We start from the raw sequence: 26353 nt of genomic DNA on the forward strand, positions 1-26353 counted from the left end.
ATAAATAAAAAACACATTTATATCACATAGACACTATTTAAAACAAGTGGGCTTTTCAAAGAGGAGACAGTGTGATTGGAGCTCTCGTGACAGACGTCAATAGGTGTGAACATGTTGCAGCTGCAAGTAGCACAAGAGAAAAACCTTTGCCTTTGTCTCGAAAAATCATCCACAGAGCAGGTGACTGATGTGGCACACAATGAGGAGAAAACACTGAGGAGCGCCACTAGACATCTTCAGGCCTGCGGTGAAACAGCAGACATGAAGAGGACTGCAGAACTTTTCGTTTTCGTGCATGGAATTACTCCCAAGTTTGATTTGACATAGAATTTCAGTCTGTTTGAGTCAGGCACGTGTTGCTCTTGCTGAGTAGAAGCATCATCATCATCACTATCATCTGACATTAGACACCTATAAAAACAAAGGCAGCTCCAACCATGTTAGCACCATGTACATGTTTGATCGTTTAGTTTGCAGAACTGAAATCTCCCTTGGTATGAAAATACCAAATGTTGGAACATTTTAGTCTTTACCCACTTAAGTTTGTGCCGATACCCCACACTCACTCTCATGAATGTGAACAAGGTTGTTGAGATTTAGGAAAGCAAAGAGGATTCAGGGCCATGCCACTGTGGCTTTGTAGAAAAATTAATATACACTGAACAAAAATATAAACACCCCATGTCAAATATAAGAGTAATTACTAATCTTCATATTGGCGTTGATAACATCGTGGTATGGCCATTTGTAACGGATTTACAGTCCTTTGAACATGATAGGGGTCAGGTTGAGGAATTTGATTGTTCAATATCTTGTGTGTCCGCCAGCTGTGTCTCTCAGAGCAACACATCTTCTTCGCATGAAGTTGATCAAATTGAGTCGAGTCGGTTCCTACGCTGGACAGCAGTGAGATCCAGACCGCGGGGAGGGCGCCGAGCATGCAAGTTGGCTTCTCGTAGGCGGATACGGACAGTCTGAGGTGTGATGCGTCTGTTGTGCAGACCAATGGTCTCATCTGTGCGTGTCGCTGGTCTTAGCCGATCCCGCAGATGTCGGAAACGAACCCTCAAACGGCCTATGGTCCGATAATGGACATTGAGACGTGCAGCTTCTGCTCTGGTGGTCATCCCTGCATCCAACATGCCAATGCCACGTTCCCGCATAACTTGCAACATCTGAGGCATTATGACTTGTGACAAAATTTGACATTTTGGGGTGGCCTTTTATTGTCCCCAGTCAAAGGATTGTCCGGCTGTTGCTCATTTTGTCTGATCACCCACTGGACACACCCCACCCATGCACTGAGTAAAAAAACTAATCAGTGTAATGCTCACTGACAGCGAGTTGGATTAAAAACATTATACACAAATCAAGAGAAATATCACTTTTGTACAATAAAATGTCAGCAAATGTTCATTTATAGTTGTTAACTCCACATGGCAACAATATTTTACATGGGGCGTTTATATTTTTGTTCAGTATATATCTATATATATTCAGAATAAATTGGGTTGAGCGTTAATGTTGCTTGATACAGATAATACCAAGTTATTTTAATTTTTCTTGAATCCTTCAGAACAACTCACTCAACCCTGTTGAAAATACTGGTCGCCTATTTGCATTTTCTCTGTTGGCTTTAATTGAAAATATCAATAATGCATACCAGATGTAAGCAAAACAAATGATAGTGATGTATGATGATTTTACAAAGTAATAAACATATTTTATTTCAAACATCCAAGCAAAGCAAAATGAGGACAACCACTATCCTCCTGGACACTGAGGTGTTGTTCCAGTGACTAACTTCCCCCATTAAGTTTTGTTTCATTTCCGGATTCTAAATCATCTGTTTATGATGCTGATTTTAAAAACTTTGAGCTTCCTTTACAATTATCTGTGATTGATCCAAACAAGTGTTCTAGTTCCAACCCAGAAAGTCCAGGAAAACCACTCCAGTTACAAAAAAAAACATTTATTGTCTAGACATTTCAATCATTATAGATTAGCTAGCATTAAGACCGTTTAGTATTTCTCCTGATTAGACATTTCTTCTCCATGTAAAAGACGTACAAAAATGTTTTGTTATTCCTAAAGCATGTCCTGTAAGAAAAAAAACATATATACATTTTTACAAACATTCAACAGAGGGTAGAAAAAAAAAACTAAACACAAAGTCATGAAATAATGGGTTTAAAATGGCTGAGATTGGTTCCTTCCTGAAGCTGAAATACGACTTCTCCTCCTCGATTAAATCGTCCAGACAATTTATTTAATCCTGTTTGCAAATCCCACAAACTTCTCTGTAAAGAGAAAAAAACTTTTTAACGCTTTAATGCAATTAAGCCGGTTTCAATAATGCATTCAAACAAGTGACCATTTGGGAAAATGTCATTTGTTCAGTGAATGTATCGCAGAGGACATTTCTTCATATAAGATTTCCAATAAACGAGATGAAATCACATTGAGCTGGTCCCGGTTCACAAAGCATGATTAACCTTCCATACAGTAAGACATCACGTGTTTCAAAGAGTGACAAAGGCAGGGTCAGGGTGAATTTACAGGAGTAAGACTGAAATTATAGGGTTGTTTCTTTTAAATCTTAAATATAGTGGAAACATCTTTTATTTGAGATCATCATCCTAATTATCATGACCTCAACCAGTGAACTTATTGTCAAAGAGAGCAGAGACAAATGAACTGCATTAAAATGAACAGCAGGGACATGTTTACACTGCAACAAAAGAAATCAATCTGAAACAATATCCAGCCGATCAATAATCCAAACTGAGTCTCTGAAATATTGATTAGTTGATGAAAGAGCTGTTCAAGAAGAAGGAGGAGGGGCCAAGACTTTAAACATATGAGGGCTCATGTGGCTGTTTCCTTTTTCTTTTATGCAAACTCAAGCTGGGAATCAAACTTGGATCTTTCTTGCTGTGAGGTGACAGTACCAACCGCCACACACAGTGCCGCCTTCCTGTCAACATTTCCGTCAACGTCTTTAAGACTTCAGGATTTGTGTTCGGATGAGTTAAAACGTAAGAGAAAAGTTTGAGTTTTTGAGGATAAATCCAATTTCTTTAATCTTTTTTCATTCAGGTTTTCACTAATTGGCTTTTTATAAAAATTTGAATAATAAATGGAGGAGGAAAAAAAATTGGCTTTATCAGAACAACATTTGCAGTATATTGTCCTGTTTTCAAGGCTTTTTTAGTTTGGTAAATATTTCTCCATTATAAAAAGAGTTTAAATTCTCTTGGATTGCATTAGAAGGACGTACAGCGCCTCACGAGGATCTTATTAACCCATCACAGAAGTAGCATGATGATGGACAAGTCAACAAGGCCTGCAGTATGTTTCAAAGGTCCTGTCAGGGTATTTTCTAAGTACAGTGTGTACCGAGTGTGTGGGTGGACGGTTGCAGCTACAGTGCAGTTAGTGAGGTTTGGACTTAGTGTTAAGACTGAAAAAAGGTACTTTTCACACAGTGTAGGTGTTTCAGAATAGCAAGCTGACGTTTTTAAGGTCAAAGAGTCAAAGCTGAGAGACAAACAGGCTGTGAGCGATATTTGTCGAGAACAAATCAAAAATGTTCCGCATTCTCCGTCTATAAAATGTTCTTCTGCTGTTGCTTCTCCTCTCGTCTGTCAAAAGTTATGTCCACATCCTGCTCCGTCTTTCTGTTGTTTGTTCACATATTCAACCTGCTAGAGTTTTTCTTCTGGGGTCTCCGCCCCCCGGTCGTCACACCGAATCAAGTGTCTTAGTATCTGATGTTCAGTACAGTATTTTCCAGAGGAGTTGGTCCCAGTCAATCCGATGCACTTCAGTTCACTCATTTCTTGGTCCCTGTATCTGATCCCAGTGCAGTCCACAGCAAAAAGCAGCAGAGACAAGAACATCCAAACGGTTCCTCTCGTTCCATTAACATCCAGCTTCTCGAGTGAAAAGCTCCCAGCTGATATTGAGTCATGTTTACTGGCACAACACACGTGTGCGTGTTCTCTCCTTTCTATGTGTCTTCGGCAGATGTAACAGAAAAACAGACCGTGATCATCACTGTTGTCTGCGATTTCAGGCTCCATGTGAACATTTCTAGAAACAAATCAGTGTGTGGAAAAAGAGCAGATGTCCTCGATTTCCTTTCACATTTTTAGTAGATGACCTCATAAACAGTGGCCTTCTTGTCCCCTGAACCAGTGACGATGTACTTGTCGTCCACAGATATGTCACAACTTAGCACAGAGGAAGATTCTTTAGACTGCAGAGAAAGAGAGACAAAACCAAGTTTTTAGAAAATACAATTATGTCTGCTGCTCTCATTCTAATCAGTGATGGGTAATAAGTATAAAACAGTCGCTGTCACATTAGATAATGTTGTCACAGACACACTGATGCAATATTTCACTGCATGATCCAACACGAACTTTGCAACTTTTATGTGTCTTGAAAACTGGAAGCAACATTAAAGAACGCTGTTTTGGAAAAGAAATTATAACAATGACACTTAAATAGTTTCCACCAATTCAGTGCATTGGTGAAATGCAGCACTGGTGGAGAGGGGGCTTTATGAAGCTGAGACGAACAAACAAAAACCTAAAAGTAAAACTGTAGAATTAAATATTTTACATAGAGTGTGTTTGACTTCAATGGCTTGTGCAAAAGGTTGTTTACACAGACTTAAAATGTAACATAAATTTAGTTTAGCATTTAGTTTTATAACTTTTTTTACAAATAAATAAACTGCTTACAACTTGGAAATGAGTAATAGTCGGAGCACCATAATTGGGGGTGAACGTAAACAGTGACACGCAAATTGACATATGTGTGATTACATCAACATATTATTTTCCAATCTCCATGTTAATCTTTATATTCTGAAAGTTGTGATCTGTTGTTCCAACCTGGAATATGCTGGCTCCATAGGGTGTTCTCCATGCATTTAGTAGGTTATCCTTTCCTGTGCTCACAAACCATTTACCTGTTAGAAAAACACAAACAAACATGACATTTCTGGTTAAAAGGTAAATAATGACATAATCAAAGATATATGGTTAAACAGCAAAAACACCTAGAGATACAGTTACATCACGGAATTTGCATAACACATTTATGAACTAAGTCTATAGAGAAAGGTTTTATGAGGGACCACAAAATGAGAAGAAGTGAGGTCCAGACAGTTTCTTACCACAGTAGGCAAACTGCAGAGACAGTACACAGCTCTCGTGTAGGTGAAGCTGGTATTTGTCGGGTTTGGTGACATGAAGGACCTCGACGTTGCTGCTCTCCATTCCCACAGCGAGCCACTCTCCCGTCGGACAGTAGCCAAGAGAGAAGATCTGGGCAGGAGAGCGAGGACAATTCCAAAATTAACTGAGCTCAAGGGGGAATTCTACTTTTAGTGCGAGGGCTTCGTAGATGAAACACTATTTGCCAGTACGAGTGTGCACCTGTGATGTGAAGTCGTGCTGCTGCAGCTGCCGCCCCTCTCTCAGATCCCAGGAGCGAACCGTGTTATCGAGGCCTCCGGTCCACAGCTTGGTGCCATCATTGGAGATGTCAATACAGCTGGCTCCATCTGTGTGGCCCTGGAACTGCCTGCAGGATACATGCATACATTCAGAGTTAAATAAAGACAGAGAAATGTTTACACAAAGACACTCGGAATCAGGTTGCCTGGACACTTGGTATGCATCACAGACAATCAAATGTGACGAGCGTACAGTATTTCTCATCATTTTTGCTCAATATTCTCCTTCTCGATGATACAACTGCTAATCATAAAGGTCAAATAAGCCTCGGCTGAGTAGAATAAATCAAGAAGGTCAATATTAAGGTTAGCATGTGGTTGGAGGATAATTCTAAATGTGTCAAATGTAACTCTGCCAAACATTTAGTTATATTTAAACGTCTTCCAGCATCCTTTCTTTCTACAATCCAACTGCACACACAAGGTCTCTCTTACCTAACAAGTGTCTGATTGTGTAAATCCCAGACTGCGATGTTGCCATCACTGCAGCAGGAGAAGCAGACCTTAGAGTCCGGGCTGATGGCCAGAGCATAGCACGCCGGTGCTGATGACGTTAACTCTGCCTTGATCCTGGGAGTGGGTGTGGCCAGATCCCATATTGACAAAGTGCTCGCCTCACCACCCACTATAAGCGTTCGCCCATCAGGGAGGAGGCGACAGGAGCGAATGTAGTTGTCTCGGTTCTGATGGGGTACGCACACAAAACAGATTTGTAAATAAATAATTATTAAAAAATGATTATAAGGCAACAAATATCAGTATAGTCCTTTCTCTCTCTCTCTCTCTCTTTGATTGTAATGAGTAGGATTCTAAACTTATGACACAAACAGATACCACAGCATAATAAAAATAAGCTTTTCTTTAAATATTATTGCAGTAAAATCTTATTTCATTAACTTAAAACAATAAAAGGATAATAATACAGTGAGTTTGGGCACCCAACTTACTCAAATGTTAAGAATTGGGCTGAAAATATTCTGTTTTCTGGTTCTGAGAGTGAGTGGTTTAGGAAACTGAAACTGAAAAGTAGCTAAAGGAAATGCAAGCAGTCAAAGGAGGCGATTACTATGTACTGAAAACCCCAACTTTGGCACACCCCTCAATAAAATGCTTCCATATACAAGTTATTGAAATTTGCTGAAGCCTTTGCATACAGTTGTACTGAATATTTGTCCACCACCCCACTTACCAGACAGTCGAGCTGTGACACAGGGCTCTTGTTTCCTGGGTGACTAATGTCCCAGACCTTGACACAACCCTTCCCTCCTGTGTAAACGTGTCTGGTGGGATTACTGATGGTGACAGCGCACACCACCTCTCCGTGGTTCAGCGTGTTGATTTGACGGGCGTGGCGAGGGATGCCCGGACCTACCAAAGCATCCGGGGGGAATGGTACTGGCTGCATCTGTCCATCAGCCGCCACGTGAAAAGAGTAGGCACTGATGGTAGAAAAAGAGGAGAGTTGGTTTACCATGAAGACAGAAAAACTGGAAGGATGAACAAAGGTGGAATTATAGAACAGATCAGGTGTTCCACAGGACGATGGGGGAAATAGGTCCGCAAACACACTTACGGTTTGCCACCAGGGATTCCGGTCAGACTTGGAGGTATTCCAGGAACTCTCATGTGAGGATGAGGATCAAACCCAACCTTGAGGAGAGAACACAGACATGTTATGATCGCAGTGCAAACACATGCCCCCGGGCATTGACAACAACTCACAAAGGTCAATATTAACCTGTGGAACAGAGCACAAACAAAGCACAGAGCAAAGAGACACTCATGAGCACAGGCACCATCACAGCCTGGATGACAAGTATAGGAGTCAGCAAACACACAGAGGTGGTGCTGACACACAAACACAAACACACACACACACTCAGTTGCTGAGTACACAACCTGAGTTTCTATTAAGTGTTGCCCAGACACAGCTGTGAGTCTACTAAACCTATTTAAACAGTGTAATGAACACTATGCAAATACAGCCAAGAGTGATGAGGGGACTCAATGCAACGCACACCAGCTTACACACTAGATAAATTCTAACACACACACACACACACACACACACACACACACACACACACACACACACACACACACACACACACACACACACACACACACACACACACACACACACACACACACACACAGCGATAATTACTGACAATTTCTACACTGTACAATATGAATAAAATGCTAATTAACCTCTGAATGTTTTATTATTTTAAAAGTAATATATTATAGTGGATGTCATTAGGATTTTCTTCAAGTGTTCAACAAATAAAACAAAAGTAAAATAAATGTAAAATAAGTAAAATATGAGGTCTGATTACAACATAATTTACTTTATAAGAATTCCCTGTGACAGCAAAGTTGGATGGAGATTACCTGTGTAAATTAAGGCATAACAAGCTGTTTTAATTTACATTTCTGGTAGGCACAACTGTTGTAACTGGTGCAGCCATTACTCAATTTCCCACCAACGGCGACATTATGAGAGAAAATAATAATCAATCTTCCGCAGAGTAACTGAACCCTTCGACTCAGGGGGAAGGATACAACAAAATCTCCGACACTCTGAATGTTTCCTCAGAGCAGCGCAAGGTCATGAAAATGGAAAGAACATAGTTTGGCTGTAAATCTGCCTGGAGCAGGTTATAGGGTTTTCGTGGCTGAGTTGTGAGGGCTGTGCATACAACTGTTGCCCAGGAGCTTCAGGGAGAACGGCAGAGAGGAAGACACAGTTGAAATAAAAACTCATATGAAGGCAACAGAAGTTGAAGGTGTGACTTGAAAATTCACTCTGTTCTGTTCACTCACATTTATCATGAACTTCACAGAGTCTGAGAACTTTTACAAAAAAAGGTCGGGATAAAAACTGAAGAATCTGATGGATGTTATCTACACAGAGTCAAGTCTTGAATTTCTCTGACAGCAGAATGTACCTCATATTGTAATAAGGGTGGTGAAAACTTATGTAATAAAAACTGTTGTATCTTTTAATTGAATTTGGATTTATTAGTTTCACTTTGATATGTTTACCTATCAGGGTCAAAAAAGCCTTGTGACTTCCTCTGTGATTCAATATGATAGAGAAAAACTTAAAGTGTGCTTGAAACTTTGAAATGTCCCTTTACCTAAAAATGAATAAGTCTTTTCTACTCACCATGGGTGAACGGCCATATGCAGCCACAGCGGCCGCGGCGGCAGCGCTCATCTGGGGTGACATGTTGTGCAGTCCAGCAGCATAGGCCGCAGCCCCTGCCAGCTCCCCATTCATCCCTGCTGCATGGGGCAACATACCAAAAGCACCCGGGTATGGGCCTGGTACAGCCAGGGGCGTTCGCAAACCTGCAGCTGAGGAGCAGAGGGAAGGAAAAATAAATACATAAAACAAATTATAACTGAAACAACATCAGCTTCAACATCCCTTAAGTATTTAAGGATACAAGCAAACAGATCTCTGATCGAAATTATGACTGTTGGCAATTAGATTTATCTTCACTTTCTTCCAGACTCTGGGGAGCTCTGCACAAATGTAAGTAAATGTTTTCCATGAAACATTGGTTAACCCTGACAACATTTCTTTCTTTTTATCCGTAACTCTTTGACCCTCAATCGTGAGGTTACATTTTCCTGGAGGCAGTTTAGAAAACATAACTTAAGGCCCTCTGGCAAACATAAGCATATAAATAACATTCAATTACAAATGTTTATACTGGACTTACTAGGTGGATGTGGTATCTCCATGGAGGGGGGTTTGGACAGACTGGGCCTGATTCCAGGTGTGGTGCTTGGACCAGGAGTGGAGTCACCTCTGGGTGTGGGTGTGCTTGACTTTAGCCCAGGTGTGCCTGCTTTATCTCGCTGCCACACACAGAGAGAGACACTCAGACACACAAGAAATTTCTAACTAGGGATTAAAGACGGACCTATACTGGATATTTGAGGTCAATGCCCCAAAAAAATTATTTTTATTATGTATAACAGTGGTTGTTGGTTGTTAGTCTATTTGTAGCAGCGATTATAGTTTTTGCTTGTATTTTTTTGTTTCTGTTCACTTGTCGCTGAGCATGACACTGAATGAAATTAGTTAGTAGCCAAATTTGGTACAAAGCACATTTGCTCTTTGAGATTAATCTCTTTATGTATTTTCCCCTCTTCGATAATCCCCCCATCTATCTACCTTTTTTCAGAAATTCAAATGGGCATATATCAGACATCATATATCTCTCTCTCTATATATATATATATATATATATATATATATATATATATAGATATATATACCAATATACTGTATCTGTACAAGGAGCAAAACACAATACTGCTTCCACTGCATCAGAATAATAATAAAATCGAAAGTAAATCACATTTCTTACATTTTCATACATTTGTGTCCACTGGTAACACAAAAAAGAGATTGATGCATATGTATTTGCTATCAATCGATCCACCCCCCTTGTTTATCAGTCTCTACACTAAAACAACTTTATTCATCCCTACCATTGCCATCTCTTTGGACTTGAGGGAGGAGGAGCTTGCTGATGAAGCAGTAGAGGCTGGACTACAGGGGTCTTTCTTGAGAAGACGTGCTTTATCCATGCCGTTCTCTCTGGGTGAGGGGAGAGGAGTGCCACGAGGGGAGGCTGGATCCTGGTGGAGGGACAAGTGGAATACCAGAGTAAAAAAATGACTGCATAAGAGTGATTTTCCTGGAAGGAACATTTCAGTGACAGCAGTGAATATATAGCAGTTCCTTTAAAATATTAACATTTCCCATAATGGTCTGTACATTTTGTTCATGCATCACACTCAATTAAAGAATTACAACATACTGACCTCATTTGAAACATCCACCACTAAATTATCATCACTTTTGTCCCCATCGCTATCCTGCAAATACAATCAGAGCATGTTAGTTCATTATTTAATATTCTCACACTTCCCTCTATGTCTATCAGTTAATAATTACTGTTACTACTATACTATACTTTATATATATAATAATACATTTACACAAATGTCCTTGTCCTAATAACCTAATAACGTTTATTGTCAAGTATAAGTACCACGTGAAACATCAGTCTCAACATTCCACGTGTAACTGCAGATTACCCTCAGTTTGCCTTTCACACATGCACAACACAGCGGGGGGGTTATCTGCACTGATGCGTTTGCAACAGCATCAAATCATAAGCATTATTCAGGCGAGAGGTGGAGCAGCCGGGTGCAGCAGACAGAGGCAGGAAGTGAAGTATTAACTCTGCTGCGGAGATCACATGATCATGTGAGCAGCACCTTGACAGCATATATATATATATAATTGTGTCTGTCACGTGCACAAGCATCATCAACCGCCCCACCCACTCGTGGTGAATCCAGTAGAGGATCCCCCGCTGTGTTCACACATTGGGTTCCCCTTGATTTCCATGGACTTTATACTGGGAGGCCACTAACTGTGGAGCATCTCACTCTGACATTTTGTCTCCACATGCACCTCCTCCAGAGAAAATACAGAGGAACAGTGTATGTCTGAATGCAGCTTTAGATACAAACACTAAATATTGATGCTTCCCCAACCGAATATTTGCACACAGTGACACAAACACAGCAGAACAATCTCTTACATAGTGACTGGAGTCCTTGTCGTCCACCTTGCGTTTCTTGGTGTCGTTTGAAAAATCAGGTCCATTGCGTCGCTTATCTGAGTTCCTGAGACTTTCTGGCAGCAGCGAGTTACTCTGCAGATGAGAGCAGCAAGGAGGAGAAGGAGGAGAGAACACAGAGGAACAGGAGAGAAGGGGGAAGAGAGATTACAGAAAATAGATAGGCAGGGTAGAAAGAAAATAGAAAAAAGAGAGAGAGGGAGTTTGAAGGACAAAGAAGAAAAAACAGAGAGAAGGGGATTTGCAGAGATGAGACAATTTTGCCATTTCCAGTTCAGGTTTGTTGTTGTTTGTGTTTATTCTCCATGAGCTCACTAGACTGTCTAATCCTTCTACCAGTAATTACACCAGCTATTCAGCTATGTTCAGAGCAGGTTAGAAAAACAGACTCTTACTTGCAAACAGGTTAATAGTTCACAGACTCATGAATTAAGTAGCGCTAACACTCAAACAGCAAACTCTTTTCTCACTTGACCAGAGCCAGTCACAGCCACACACAAACCAACACCTCTGAAGTTGATGATTACATTAAGTGGCACTCAAAATCTATCAGTGCTCCCTCTCTTGGCTCTGCCAAGCTGCACTGGCTGTGTGTGTGTGTGTGGTGTGTGTGTATATATGGGTGTGTGTACAATGTGTAATTGACTGTGAAAGCCTGTGTGTACAACCAAGAGCGTAACAGACCGTGTGTGTGTGTATATTACTTGCATAACACTCATGTGTCCCTCTGTGTCCCAAGACTACACACACACACACACACACACACACACACACACACACACACACACACACACACACACACACACACACACACACACACACACACACACACACACACACACACACACACAGCTGGCCCCCCTCTGGCCTCCTGACCAACGGATCCTATTGTTAATGGATTAAAGCTTCATGTTGAGTCCATTATAGTCTCAGCCTGTCAATGAAATGTGCATACAACATACACAAACACACATGCGCGTGCACACCATCTACCACGGGAGTGGGCTTTGAGGGGGGGAAAGGGTAAATGAAGGAGGAATAGCTACGAGAGGAGGAGCATGGGAGGAGGGTGAGAAAAAAATGGGGAAAGGGAGGGGATGAGATTAGAGGACAGAGGATGAGGGGAGGGTGTGAGAGTGTGGAGGAGAAGAAAGGGCAACGGGAGAAGAGAGAGGGAAAGAGAGGAGTGTGTGTGTGGGGGGGTGAAAATCTGTATTCTGACAATGGCCCCCTTCCTTCACGCCCTCCCCTCTTCTTCCCTCTCACCCTCCCTCCCACCTCCTCTTTTACTGAAAGGTTTTAGTGAGCTGAGCACAGGAGCACTGACCCGCAAAACATAAGCAATTTCCCCCCTCCATGCCTCCCCTGCTCGCATAGTCTTTCTCTCAAACACACACACACACAAGCTCAGTGTCATATGACTGCTGCTCCCTCACCCCCCACCCCTTTCCCAAGCCCTCCCCTCTCAGTGGTGCTGATATTAAACACAATGAGAGTCTTTAAGCGCGGGATCAGGGGCGGTGGGAAGAGGGTGGAGAGGGGGGTAATCTGCTCACTGAGGTGTTAAATAGGCACAACAATGCAGGCTGGGTAGGAGGAGCGTGCGTGTGCGTGTATGTGCGCGTATGTGAATATATGTGTACATGTGTATGTGCGAGTGTGCATGTGTGTGACCATGCTAAAAAGCTCATTTGGAGAAGAAAGGAAACCTAACAGTTCAGAGCAGATCTGGGGCAGGACTAAACAGGCAGGCCAAAGCTCTCCCCGAGAGATCACTAAGTACACAAACACACACACACACACACACGCACTGACAGTCAAAAATACACATTTAACGATGAAAGCTATTTGAGTGTGCAACAATGTAAGAAAACTTTTGATTAAAATAAAACACGGTGACATGAACACCATTGATCTGGGGGCAAATTATGTCACAATAGAAGCAAAGAATTTGAAAACAAATGCAATCAAAATATTTTTTTTAAATGAGCGTCCCTGAAGTTATGAGATCCAAATCTTTTTCATGTTGGACAAATGTGCTTTTCTAGAAACTGTATTTTACACAATTCTAGAGAAAATAATAAATGTTTCTTTTTAAGTATTTTTTCAACATAATCATGGGTAGATCATTTACTAGGCACAAATCCAAACAATTACATAAAAATCCATTAGGATCAGATAAAACACATCACTTCAACTGGATATGAATGGTTGGCGAGGAAGAGCCAGTATACCGAGAACTAGAGGTAAAGATTGATCAGCCTGGCAAAGCAATCCAGTTGCATAACGATCGTTATTATAAATAATTTCCTTTAGAAAAACTCAATCAAAAAATGAAATGAAAATGTATTTCCAGCCATATCTGTTTGCATGGCAAAAGTAATGATTTACATTCAAAGCCAAATGTTAAAGTTCTCAAATTGTTTTTATTTCATTTTTCTATCACTTCAGAGGCTCATAAATAAAGGTTTTGTAGAGGTTTTAGCAGGTTGTTTTCAGAAAACGTTCAGGTTTTATAACGCTTTTCAGGGGCACCCGAGGTCTTAATGGATTAAAGGTAGTTTAAATTTTCTTGGAATTGGAAGGGAGCTTAATGATCCTGCAGATGTCTATCAACGGAGGTAAGACAGACTAATCTCACTGGTGAGGTTAAGTAAACTGCAGCAGAGTACAACTAAGAACAAATTCAAATTCCCCCAAACCAAATGATCTCTGTTGAGAATATGAGCAAGTAAACTGAGCAGTTTGTCAGAACAGTAAACATTGCCACAGAAAGAGGAAGTACTTACAGTTCCAGGCTCTCTCTCTAATGCCATTGGAAACGTGGTTGAGGTCACAGGGTTGGGTGTTCAGCGGAGAAGAAAATCAAAAAGAAAAAGAAGGAAAGGAGAATAAATTGGATATGTGTAGTCTTGTGTATTTAATCGTATTTATAACAAAAAACAAGAAACTTTAGAGAGTGAACAAACAATTTTGGTTACCATTCGAAAAAGGACAGAATAAAATTAAGCATTTCTCAGCAATACACAGTGAAAGTTGAATGACATGATAATCTATTCAAAGCTGTGTTTTTGTGTGGGTGTGTGTGTGTGTTTACCTCTCAGGTGCTCGGGTCCTCCAGGGTGGGAATCTGGTCCGGCCAGGTGAGGCTTTTTATCACCATCTTTTCCAGCCAGATGTGGAGGAAGACCACCAAGTGCTCCTGACAGAGCCAGGAGGCCAGCCGAACCACCCAGCTGAGAGGGGTGGAGGCCGGCAGGGTGAGGGGTCATGGGCACAGGGGCACCACCATGGTTATGGGATAGATGCTGCTGTTTTAACACAGAGAGAAGAGAGAGAGGTGGTTAGTTAAGAATGAGGATTCATGACACCGAGGGATGCTGTAAAACCCAGTTCAGCCCTTTCCAGGTGCTTTTAGTCTCAAGCTGGAAATCTACTGCAAACACAACATAAATGGGTAAATTCTCACTGAAACGGGGCAGTTTCATATAAAATGACAAGTAAATATTCACAACAGGTTAGCTGTGGAACACGTCTATTTGGAATGTGCTGCCAAACTAATTCATAATTTTCAAACTATTAAAGTTAGTAGGATTGGTTAGTTGTACAAATGTTTCATTACAGGATTAAAGTGTTCTCTAAGAACCAGACACTTGTCGAGAATATGATGAAGAATAGCTTTTCTAACCATATCAGCTTTTTCACGTCTCTGTAGACCGGTGTCTGTGGTTTTTGCACCACTCAACTTTCAAATGCATATTCATGTTTGTAACGGAGAGAGGGTTTTATGCACTGCAACCCTACTATACCTCTCTAGGTAATTGTCAATAGACTGTTCTTGCTGACAAAGACTAATCACGCCCTACATCAACATCCTCATTCAACTGAGGAAGACTTGTCCTTCTGTCTCTCCGTAGACATTGCACTAATGCATGAGCATCACGGTCATTAAATGTGTGCTGTCGACCGCAGTTTCCAACCCTCTAGCTGCCTGAAATGTGCAAAGCAATGACACCTGACTCCCAAAACCCAAGTGTCAGAGAATGAAACAGAGTGATCAATAGGTTAAAAAAAATCAATAACACTCTGTAACCCAATCAAAAGAGATTTCTGGCCCCATTGAAGGCTTCAACAGATGGGACAGTTTCTTCAGTGTCTGAGTTTACACCATCTCAACAAGCTGCTGCAGTCTACAAGGCAGTGAACACATCCTCTCCCCCAACACGCTGCCTCACACACACCCTCCTCCCTCTGAGGTCAAACACTGAACAATACTGACAGCTGGGATCACAGCCCAGAGCTCTGAGGATGTGGTGGGAGAAGAAAAGAAGGAATGACAGAGGAGTGGGGGGAGAGAGCTGAGAGCCCCAGCTGCTGCCTGCACTGTCAGGTCTTGTGAGAGAGTGAGGCGGTTTAAGGAGAAAAGGGGAGGAGAGAAGGAGAGAAGAGGGTGAGGGAGAGGGAGAGAGAGTTTGGCTGGCAGCCCTGCTCTCTCTTTCACACCAAATCAGGCGCTCGTCTGAGCGTGAAATGCCTTTGTGTTCCAAAACATCATTATTGCCTCCTCAGACAGTAGCTGCGGGAATCCAAGCTCACTGATTCGCCGTGGGGAGGGGAGGAGGAAGGAGGGAGAGGAGAGGAGAAGGAGGGGCACAGGAGGCGAATCGGCGGGGGTGGAAGGAGTGCTGAAGGTCAAACCGACTTTTATCTCACGTAATTGACTAACCCACTCCCCCTCTTCTGAGCCCCCGCCTTCTCCTTTCCTCTCTATCCATCCTTCTCTCTGAGTCCTGCCCCAATGAATGAAAGCAACACACACACCACACACACCACACACACACACACACACACATACACACACACACACACACACACACACACACACACACACAGAGTTGGCTTGTCTGCCAAACAATCAAACATGAACACACCCACATGTCACACTTGATCACACAAACACGCACACAAATTCTAGATAAACAAGGAAGACATGCACCCTCACTCAACCAATCCTAAACCTGACTGTTGTTTTTTGGGAAAAACACAAATGCATGCTCTGCTACACAGGGACGCGAGCACACACACACACACACACACACACAAACGGAAACACAAACAGGACCCCTGATGGGAGTAAATGGAGGGGAAGCATTGGTGGAGGCAAGGAGAGTCTGGTTTGTCATGGGATGTTAGTGTGAGATGGTGTGCGTGTGCGTGTGTGTGTGTGTGTGGAGGTAAGGGCAACATGCTTCATTACACTCATTTAACTCACAAACGTGGTGAATGACAGGCTGGCGTGGGAGACGGAGGAGAGGGGAAGAGGGTAGTGTAAGGGCAACGCCGTGACCCCCCCCCCCCCCCCCCCCCTTTACAAACACTGAAATCCTGCAATTAAGACTCAAACAGCAACTGCCAAATCCACCCCCATCCCAAGGAAGACCCCCCCCCCCCCCCCCTTAAGTCTACACCAACTAACAAGCCCTCCTCAAATCTAACCATTGCCGCTCTTTGCTAGGCTTAAGTTCAGAAGAACGACCCCCCCCCCCCCCCCCCCCCAAAAGCATCACATTTCTCTTAAACTCTACCCCCCAGCCTCCTCTATGGCAACTATAAAGCTAAGTATTCTCAACCACCCTCCAACATCCGTCAGCACCAATAGCTCAAGTGCTTTTGTTTTTCTAACTTTCTTTCACTCTTACGGTGCCAATCACTTGTCAGCTCAAGTCTGAATAACTGGTCACGCCCCATCCTTCATCACGAGCTGACGACTTCTTTTCATTAAACACCTCTCATCACGCTCCTCTCGCTGAATCCTACGCTTTGTTCTCTGCTCGTTCACCGTGACACGGATCATTTCTAGCAATCAATAGATCCATCAATCAATCAGAAAACTTTGTTGGTCCATAAAGGGAGAAACTGATCTGTGTCCGTTGGTTTCCTTGGTTTAACATGATTGACACAATATTTAAAATTATATGCCCTACATGTATAATCAGTGTAAAAGTATTTGTACAACTGCAAAGTTTTAGGAATGATTCTGATGTTATCAAGTGACATAAAAAATGACTTTGACTTACTTCTTATGCATCTATTACTGGTTTCAATACCCGGGTTAAATTGTTCAAGACCATTGAATCAATTCGCCCCGATGTTATTGGTTCTGTTTTCAATACTGGAGGATTTAGGAAAACACATTTCATCTATATTATTGCTACTTAAACGTTAGAAGAGGAGATAGTGTGTGTGAGGAGTGGATGAAACTGTCTCACACTCTGCAGCACATACACACTTCACTAGATTCGATGTTGACAATGCTCATTGTCACAAGTACCACTTATGCATGCGAGGGAGGAAATGAGAAATCTGTGGAAATATCTAGTAGCAGCGTGTTACATGCAGACAAATTAACATTTTTCAATTGCCTAGCTTGTAGCTCATCTGTTGTTGCCCCAGGTATGTTATCTATGTAAGCTACCTGGAGTCCACACACAATTATAAATGATACAAACAGGGGTGAATGATAACAAGTCACCATTAGCTGGCTGATTGTTACACGTCCCTTCATAAATCCAAATGGAAATGGACTGAGCATCATCTGAACTGCTGTGAAGAAAAATCAATTTGTAATTCAGATCACACAGAGCAGGGGCAGATTTAGTGAAAACTAGATGTACAGAATGTCAAGGTTGCACACAGACAATAGTGCTAGATAGGCCACAACTATCTGTCCAAACACAACCAAGCCAGAGAGAAAAATAAACCAAGCCCAACCTGAACCCGACATGCATTCTGTTTTATTTGTCTAAACCTGACTCAAGCCTGATAATTTTCTTTATTATTGCCATTTACAGTGAAAAAAAAACCCCAAATAGATAACCCAGGCAATGTGACCAAAACCAGACCTGAAACTTTTGTGTGACCCAAACCCGTTGAATGCCTCTTTTACGTCATAAATGAAAGAAATATATTTCTTATCAAATAAACAGAGACATAGTCAATATAAGTAAAATGAAATAGAGGTATACACACTGTAGGTGGAAGACCTGGCAGTCCACGTACCCCGATGACAGCATTGAGCTCTGCCATAGTCACCTGTTTTGCGCGCTCTACAGCTTGGACGACCTGCTGCTGATGCTGCAAAACACACACACATACACAAAACAAGGATGAGAACTGTGAGTAATGGGTCTTATTATCAGTGAAGCTAGCAGAGAGTGTCTGCATAAAAACAGTCTGTAGCTCAAAGTCACACGTACTTACCTCCTGCGAGAGGAAGGGAATGACTTGTGCACAGATGGTGTTTAGTCTCTTGGCAATCTCAGTCTGGTGAAGGAACAGACACACAGAGACAGAAAGCGACTTAATTTTTAATAACATAATTACATTCATTTAGAAAAGACAGCTGTGGAGTAACACCAATAAAGTCATACACACACACACACACACACACACACACACACACACACACACACACACACACACACACACACACACACACACACACACACACACACACACACACACACACACACACACACACTGGAAAAATGCTATCTCCACAGTAAACACACAAACCTACCAGTGTACAAATTAAAGACACATCCACTTGTCTTTACAGAGCAGTGTGTAGCATTTATCAGCATCACAAACAGACACACACAGTACGATGAGATTTCCCTCTCATCATCAGTGTGAGCTCAAATTTCTCTATTGCCTGTTGTATTTCTTTTTGCTCTCTCTGGGCTCTTGTCCCTCTTCCCATCAGCACTTCAGCATAATCTCTTTAGCTACTAACTTCATTTAGTCTCACCCAGTATCCATGCCAACACATCCGCCTGCCCCCCAAACCCCCGGAGGTGGCTACAATTGGCTGAAACCAGATAGCCCCACAGTGGCATTAAATCAGATAAGGGACCTCATATTACATAGCATCCAATCAAATTGATACAAAGGAGGCCAGGGTGAAGAGGGAACTGGAGGAGCCATGAAACGTAGCTCATCAGATGCACACATGACCCATAAATAGATACACGCAGAATTGTCAAAGACATATATACTGTTCTTAAGGGAAAACCTAGAAAAAGATGATTTGTATTATTATGGGATAAAAACTAATGCCACAAAGTGAACAAGACCAAAACACAGTCATCAAGACATGTGCTATGTCACAGCACAGAGCAACTTTCTGGGAATTTAAGTGAACAAGCTCTTACATCACCTGCTGTAAAAATTACTGCATACAATTAGTCCCGTATTTACAGTTACAACACACCACCTTTTCTTCATTTGCACAAGCCTAACTAGACATACATTGCTATGGCACAGTCATGTTTGAGCTAAATATTAGTAAACCATAAACTGCTTTGGGCTACTTAACACTTAAGACTACAAAAGAAGATAATGGTAATATAGGTATTTGAGGATGATGCCAGATGAGAAGTCAAAGGATCAACTGGACAATTCAGTGTGTATGTCTGCCCCATATTTCATAACAATCCATACAAAAGCTGTCAAGATATGTTACTCCAAACTACAAATGTCAACCTCACTGAAGTAAAGGTCCGGGGGACAGCTCCTCTGGAGACAATGAATGTCAGAACAAAATGTTATAGTCTGGATCACAGGAAGCAACAGTTTCATCCCGAAAGCCAAATAAACCCAATTATAACATTAAAATCAAGTCTTAATCCGAGGGATGTGATCCTTAATTGGTTCTCACAAACATAGAATGACACATTCGCTCAATCAACTGACCCTGCTACAGCTCAGCCAATTATGTACTTGGATACCTGGATAAGCTAATTTAAGTTCAAGTCGATTCAAAAGCAGCTCTAAACTAAATAAGTAACTGCTTCACTTATAAAAAAACTTGGGAGTACAACTGAGACTAAAAAAAGAAAATACATGGAAGGATTCAAATTATTCACATGACGCTACTAAAAAGGTGAATAAGTAAATATGCTATTCAAATGTAAGTAAAGATAGAACTAACAAATAGAGGTAAGTAAAGATGGGATTGCTTCACGCTGAACAAACTCAACACTATAAATAATTGACTCTACAAGGATCAAAGAGAATATGGAATCAAAAGCAGTTATAGGCCTTCAGAGCAGTTTGTAGTACTGTATGTGTGTGTGTGTGTGTGACTAATAAAGATTTGATCATTCTTATTTACACATGCGAATACACTGGGACTATAGCTGCATAATGTAAAACACATAATGTTTTACAGTGTTTTCACATTCTCTGATGTTTTATTTAACCGCTTTGACTTCTGTGCAGTGTTTATGTGATGTGTAATGCCATTATTTTCAGCCAGTACTATTTCCACATGTGTGCAACTGATGTACCCGTTACTTCACCCTTAGTACAATACATCAACTCATTTTCAGCCCTATAAAAACCTGCACCCTGACCAGCTCACAGGTTGCTGACTTCTGCAAACTGTAACTCAATCTCAGGACAGAACGCGCAACTTCAACCATGTCTAGAAATCTCAAAATACCGGCCTATTTCAGGAAGACTATACCAGCACTTCCATTCTCAGAAGCCTGATTTGTAAGCCCACAATTAGCCTTGTATGAAGGCTAACTGATTAGGCCGTCTGAGAATAGTCTGACTTACTACTATCAGGTCAGCTGAGCTAATCTAACTAAGCTGACTGACAAAACTAACAAGGATCAAACAAATGAGGCTGCAGTCCCCAAGAGACGGACTTTTACAGATAGTGCCTCAAGGACATTTGAAGGAAGTAAAATGAAGATAAAATCATTCATAGCAAACTTCTTCTCAGTTCCAACGTTGGAGAATTTCTATAATGCACAGTCTGGCTGATATATAATTGAGAGCAGGTAAACAACAGTTGAGGATACAGAGAGAGGATGCATGTATACCGACACAAAGTGCTAACAGAAAACAGGCTTCCCATTCCACATATAATTGGAGTATTACTGTCACACTACAAGCACACACACACCCATACTTCCAGCAGCAGGAGGTAGGTTGTTAGTCTGTATCCCCTGTACCCCCCGCACACAGAAGCTTGTTGCTCTGACAACTGCAGCCCCAAGCTAATGACCTCCCCTGGAGCTTTAGTGCGTAAGTGTTTGTGTGTGTGTGTGTGTGTGTGTGTGTGTGTGTGTGTGTGTGTGTGTGTGTGTGTGTGTGTGTGTGTGTGTTTGGACAATGGGAAAAAGATGCAGCTCCCTCATAATGAAAGAACAGTAGCTCAGCATGGACATAAAATGAAAGAAGAGCCAAGAAGAGAAAAAAGACACAAGGGGGTGGGGGGGTGTAGCTCAAGAAAGAAGAGATCCCATGATTGTAAATGGAAAGTGAGCAAGGCGTAGAGAAAGGGTGAGAACGTGGGGTATGAAAGGGGGAAAAATAACAAGAGGAGAAGGAGAACATATGAAAAAAAACCTTAGGGAAGGGAGTGTGAAAGAGTCGGAGGCGCATCCCCGCTCTTCAGTGAAGCGGCCGGGCCAATCCACCTCCAATTTCCTCTGGTCTGACTGGTCGATAGCTGTGGTAATTACTGGTAAACGCTGTGAGCCCTGCACGCGTGTCTGTGTGCATTGGAGTTCGTGTGTTTTTGCTCCTTATCCACACATACTGTACACATACTGTATATTTGCCTTGAAACCCGTGCTTCTGCAGAAGCATATTTGACTTTTTGTGTGTACATTAGTAAGTGCATGTGTCAAATGTTCTCATGTCCTTAAGCTTTGGCAAACATTTCTTATGCTTATTTGCATCCTGTGTGTGTGTGTGTGTTTGAATAACAGCAAAGTGTCCTAATCACCCTCGTGCGTTGTGTTTCCTTACATGTGCATTTGGCTGACCTAACTGTGCGTTGTTGCGTTTTGCCTCTGAAAGTGGGAAGCTTCATTGCTACTCCTCTGCCTGCTTCACTGTGATCGATTCCTCTGCCCTCCCCAGCCCTGCCCCTCTAATGTAATAAAGCAGGTCGCTCTCCTAGACAGCACCAATCAATCTACAGAGCCATTCATCCTGCCTCTGGGCTCAGCCGGCTGGCCCTAACTGAGGAAATGGAGACAGAGCCCCATCGATCACAAATAAATACGCACACACACACAAAGCGGGATACAGTAAAACACACACAGATGCATTTGTGGACACACAAGAACACGTCAACACGCGCACACACCAAATCCATCAAAAACCTTGCCACGAGAGAGAGAGGGATGGAAAGAGAGAGGAGGAAAGAAAAACAGGAAGATGCAGAGAGTGGACAAGAGGCAACCATACCTGTTTGTGCATTTCGATGTTGAGGCCATAAGACATCTCATAGTACTAAGAGGACAGAGAGAGTCAGAGGATTGAATTAGTGATATAAAAGAGAGAATATGTGTGATCTTATAAATGAGTGTTTTACTGGAAAAAACAGGCGTCGATTCTAACTACTTTTAATGGACGCAGCATTCAAATCAAAGGTTTTACACCCGAGTCACCTTTGAGGCAAAGTAGATAAAGGTGTTTACACAACATTCTCTTCTTAAGACACACTTCACCTCACTTTGTTTCGGTGAAAATAGCTTGACACTTGCTAAAGTGTGGACATTAACTTATCTTTTGCATCTCATTATATCATTATGTTATTATGTCTCCTGTGGTTCATTATGTGACAAATACTGTGCGTAAACTCAATTGCTTTTTATAATAAAATTGAGGATTCAGGCTTCAGAATATTTTACTTTAGAAAGAGCAGATCAGCGTCACCACATGTGCAATAATTACCATATTTGTACGATAATTTTTCACTCTGTGCTATCAATATTTCCATAAGGTACCATAATTTAATCTTTTGGGGATAGTGTTATAATAATCAGTGGTAAAATATTGATTCTACCTCAGCGCTTTGTCCGTGAATAAGACAATTTGCCCCAAAATACGATAATTTTAAGCTCCTAATACGTCAACATTTGAACAGATACATGTTGAACCTCTAACATCCTTAGCTAATGTTACGCAAATCTGTAACATCTTCAACACAACAGTTTACTGGTGTTGCACTTGCCGTGTGAACTAGTTCATCAGGTGTCTGTAACATCATTCAATTGTTTAGTTGACTAATCGTGCACATGCCTACAACTGACAAGCGCAAATTTGAACCAAAGTCTAATCTCACACTTTAATCATCTTCATTAGCATGTCTGAGTAATGAAGCTGCACAGAGCAGGTGTTACTGTCGGCTTGTTTGTTTTTCTTTTTATTAAGCCTCCCTCTTTCAGTATTTGGATTTTTCACTTAAGTGTTTGAGGAGATTGAAGTTCTCCAGACCTATGGAGCCTTTGAGCAAACTACATTTTCCTCACGGACGATTCAGAGCAAGCTGCACTGCTTTAAGTTGTGTGCTGTAATTAATTGAACATAAGGATCTCACCATGACATAGTGTCTCTGCATCTCCGTCTTCTCACTGGCCAGTTTCTCACACTCCAGCTTGAGACTGAAAAACATGATTCACCGTTAACCCTGAGAGAGACCTCTCATGTAAACCAAATAAGGTCTCGTACAACCCGAACCAACACCTCAGTCTCCCACCGATTGCAGATTTACATCACATATCTTATGGCAGACATGTTTTCTCTGATCCCTCCTGGTTTTCGCTGACTGATTAAAGCAACGACAATTGCAAACACTAACATAAACAGTGTGGCTCTTCAAAGTTAAGTGGAGAAGATGACTCATCCAGTGTAAATATGACAAACATGTTGACTGTACAAGGTTAGGTTTAACCCTGCAGTCTGTATGTGTGAATCAAGATGTGAATTAGAAATTGGTTGCAGGTCAGCAGCTTACACCTGTTGTGGCCGACCCTCCCTGAAAACACATACACACAGAGCAGGGGGAAAAAACAGTGCACACACTCAAGTCCCTTTTACCAACACACAACCACACATGCACACACACGGGGGGGAATAAGGAGTGATTTATGAAAGCCTGAGCCCACACGCCACCCTCTGGCTCCCACCCATCACTGAGACTTAGACCTACCGCAGCGCAGAGCACTAACACTGAAGCATGTGTGCACACTTTAGTGTGTATATGAACCTAATCCAGGTTTATGGGTTAGCATGAGGACAGAGTTGGGGTTTTGTTCATTATGTTTAAGAGATGATTGTGGTTAGGGTGAGGTTTAGTGTTAGAGGGTAGATGACAATGAGGAAAAAATGGCCACAATGGTGCCCCATAAACACAGGAGCCTGCCCTGTGAATGTGTGTTTGTTTTATCCACCTGTGGTACTGTGCCTGAAGAAACTGGAACTCCTCCTTGATGCGGTCCAGTGACTCTGGGATGGTGAACTTGAAGGGCTGGCCTGGAGCCTGGTGGGGCGTCTGACACACACACACACACACACACACACACACACACGGGACATTATTAATATCACAGTGCCTCGTTATGTGGCCTGCAACATGCATTTCATTCTCCTCCAGGCTGGCATGTAAATGTCATATTCGAATTACAGGCAGTTATTAAAACAAACAATAGCATTAATCCCACTCTGCTGATCTGTGCAGGTGCAGAGACCAACTACCAGGAAGAAGAGGGAGCTCGATGTGATCGTGCACTGAAGCCTGGAGGCTGTTCTCACTAAAACAACAGGGGGCCGGGGTGTAAGACAAAAGAGGCAGTGTTATCTCCCGGGCTGCGGAGAGCCGGTGACAGCCAGGTAACTACTGCTGGAGCAGGAAGAGTCTTACCGGGTGCCGCCCCTGGGGAAACATCGTTATCTCCGGGAGGATACGACCCCTTCCTTCTTAGCACCACCACGTTGCTGGGGGAATCAAACAGGGTCTGGTGAGGATGTGTGTGTGGGGGGGGGGGAGAGAGGGGGGGTAAGCTCCCGATCACGGAGAAGGATCCATCCGCCGTAGTTGTGAGCAAGTGGAGTTAATCTCAAATAAAAGCGACCTCCGCCTCCTCCGGCTCGCTCCCACTTCACCGAGCGTTTAACGTGGATCCCCGCTCCTCTCTCTCCGTCTGTCCCCCGCTCCACCGGCGGTAACTCAACCGGAAAAACACTGGAAACGGCTCATTAGCCGGAGGCAGCTAAAAGAAGCTCACCCGCGTCCAACGACCGTTTCACCCGCTTCCAGCTACACGGGCCAGGTGAGGGGAGCTAACCTCAGTCGCCCCGGGGACTGAACCGGTGTATTCCGAAGTAGAAGCAAACCAGCAAGGTGGCCGGTGTGTGGGGGGGGTTCACGCCGGTGGGTCGTCAGCTCTCAGCCGCAGATTGTCGCCTCTCCGCCGGGCAGCAGGATCATCCACGCGGGCTGGAGGCGGAGGAGTGTCTCCTCTTGAGTGTGTGGCGGAGGCACCGATCACTCCAGTGAGAGAAGGCGAAGCGGCGTCAGTGTGAAGAGGAGTTCGATCACAACAACATCCTCTTCCTCTTCCTCCTCCTCGCTGCTCCTCATCTGAAACTTTCTCACGCGGTTTCACGAGCTCCTGCCAGCCCGGGCTCTGCGGCCCGCCCACAAAGCGGCCGCAGCCCAATCAGAGCCGCGGCTCCACGTGGGGGGAAAGGATGCGGAGCGCAGTGCTGACCAATGGCCGCTCAGAGACACGCCCCCCACGAGTCCGTTGACCCGCTTGAGCTACGCGCGTTCTGGCCAATCAGCGCGCGGCGAGGGAGCAAGCCAATCAGGAGGCGCGCGGGGCGGGGCGAGGGAGGAGGGTGGAGGCGAGTCTCAGCTGTCAGTCAAAGTAACGTGGGTTCGGCTGGGGTGGAGGACACACAAAAAAACACGCACACACACACACACACATATAAACACACACACATACACGTATAAACACACACAGACACACACACACACACACACACATATATAAACACACACACATACACGTAGAAACACACACATATATAAACACACACACACACACATATAAACACACACACACACACACATACAGAAAAAACATACACGCACACAAAGAGGAACACACGCAAAGAGAAATCCATTCACAGCCACAGAAAAACCCGAACACACACACACAGAGACACACACACAGAGGAACATACGCACACAGAAACACACACACACAGATAAACAGAAACACACACACACAGGGACACGCTGTCTTCCTCTAGTAGAAGCTGTGAACCCTCC

The 26353-nt window shown here is 42.8% G+C and overlaps 1 protein-coding gene across 5 annotated transcripts; it reads right to left on the bottom strand.

The window, feature by feature from the left end:
• Positions 1-1951: 1951 nt before the first annotated feature.
• Positions 1952-25695, bottom strand: LOC109639806 (transducin-like enhancer protein 1). 5 transcript variants are annotated; one of them, XM_069523595.1, is made up of 20 exons: positions 24935-25695; positions 24465-24565; positions 23612-23675; positions 22477-22521; positions 18466-18528; positions 18298-18339; positions 14303-14516; positions 13995-14011; positions 11167-11280; positions 10379-10432; positions 10043-10192; positions 9265-9403; positions 8703-8893; positions 7104-7180; positions 6720-6969; positions 5966-6213; positions 5451-5598; positions 5189-5339; positions 4905-4981; positions 1952-4261 (listed from the first exon to the last, which is right to left on the bottom strand). In XM_069523595.1, exons 1-20 carry the CDS (start codon positions 24956-24958, stop codon positions 4154-4156), a joined length of 2277 nt encoding a protein of 758 aa, XP_069379696.1. In that variant the 5' UTR covers positions 24959-25695; the 3' UTR covers positions 1952-4153. The 5 variants fall into 5 exon arrangements, with proteins under 5 accessions (XP_069379696.1, XP_069379691.1, XP_069379693.1 ...); XM_069523590.1 differs by having other exon boundaries at positions 18235-18339; XM_069523592.1 differs by having other exon boundaries at positions 14303-14513; positions 18235-18339; positions 24935-25576.
• Positions 25696-26353: the final 658 nt, after the last annotated feature.

Source organism: Paralichthys olivaceus, chromosome 4, assembly GCF_024713975.1.
Source record: "Paralichthys olivaceus isolate ysfri-2021 chromosome 4, ASM2471397v2, whole genome shotgun sequence".
Taxonomy (NCBI): domain Eukaryota; kingdom Metazoa; phylum Chordata; class Actinopteri; order Pleuronectiformes; family Paralichthyidae; genus Paralichthys; species Paralichthys olivaceus.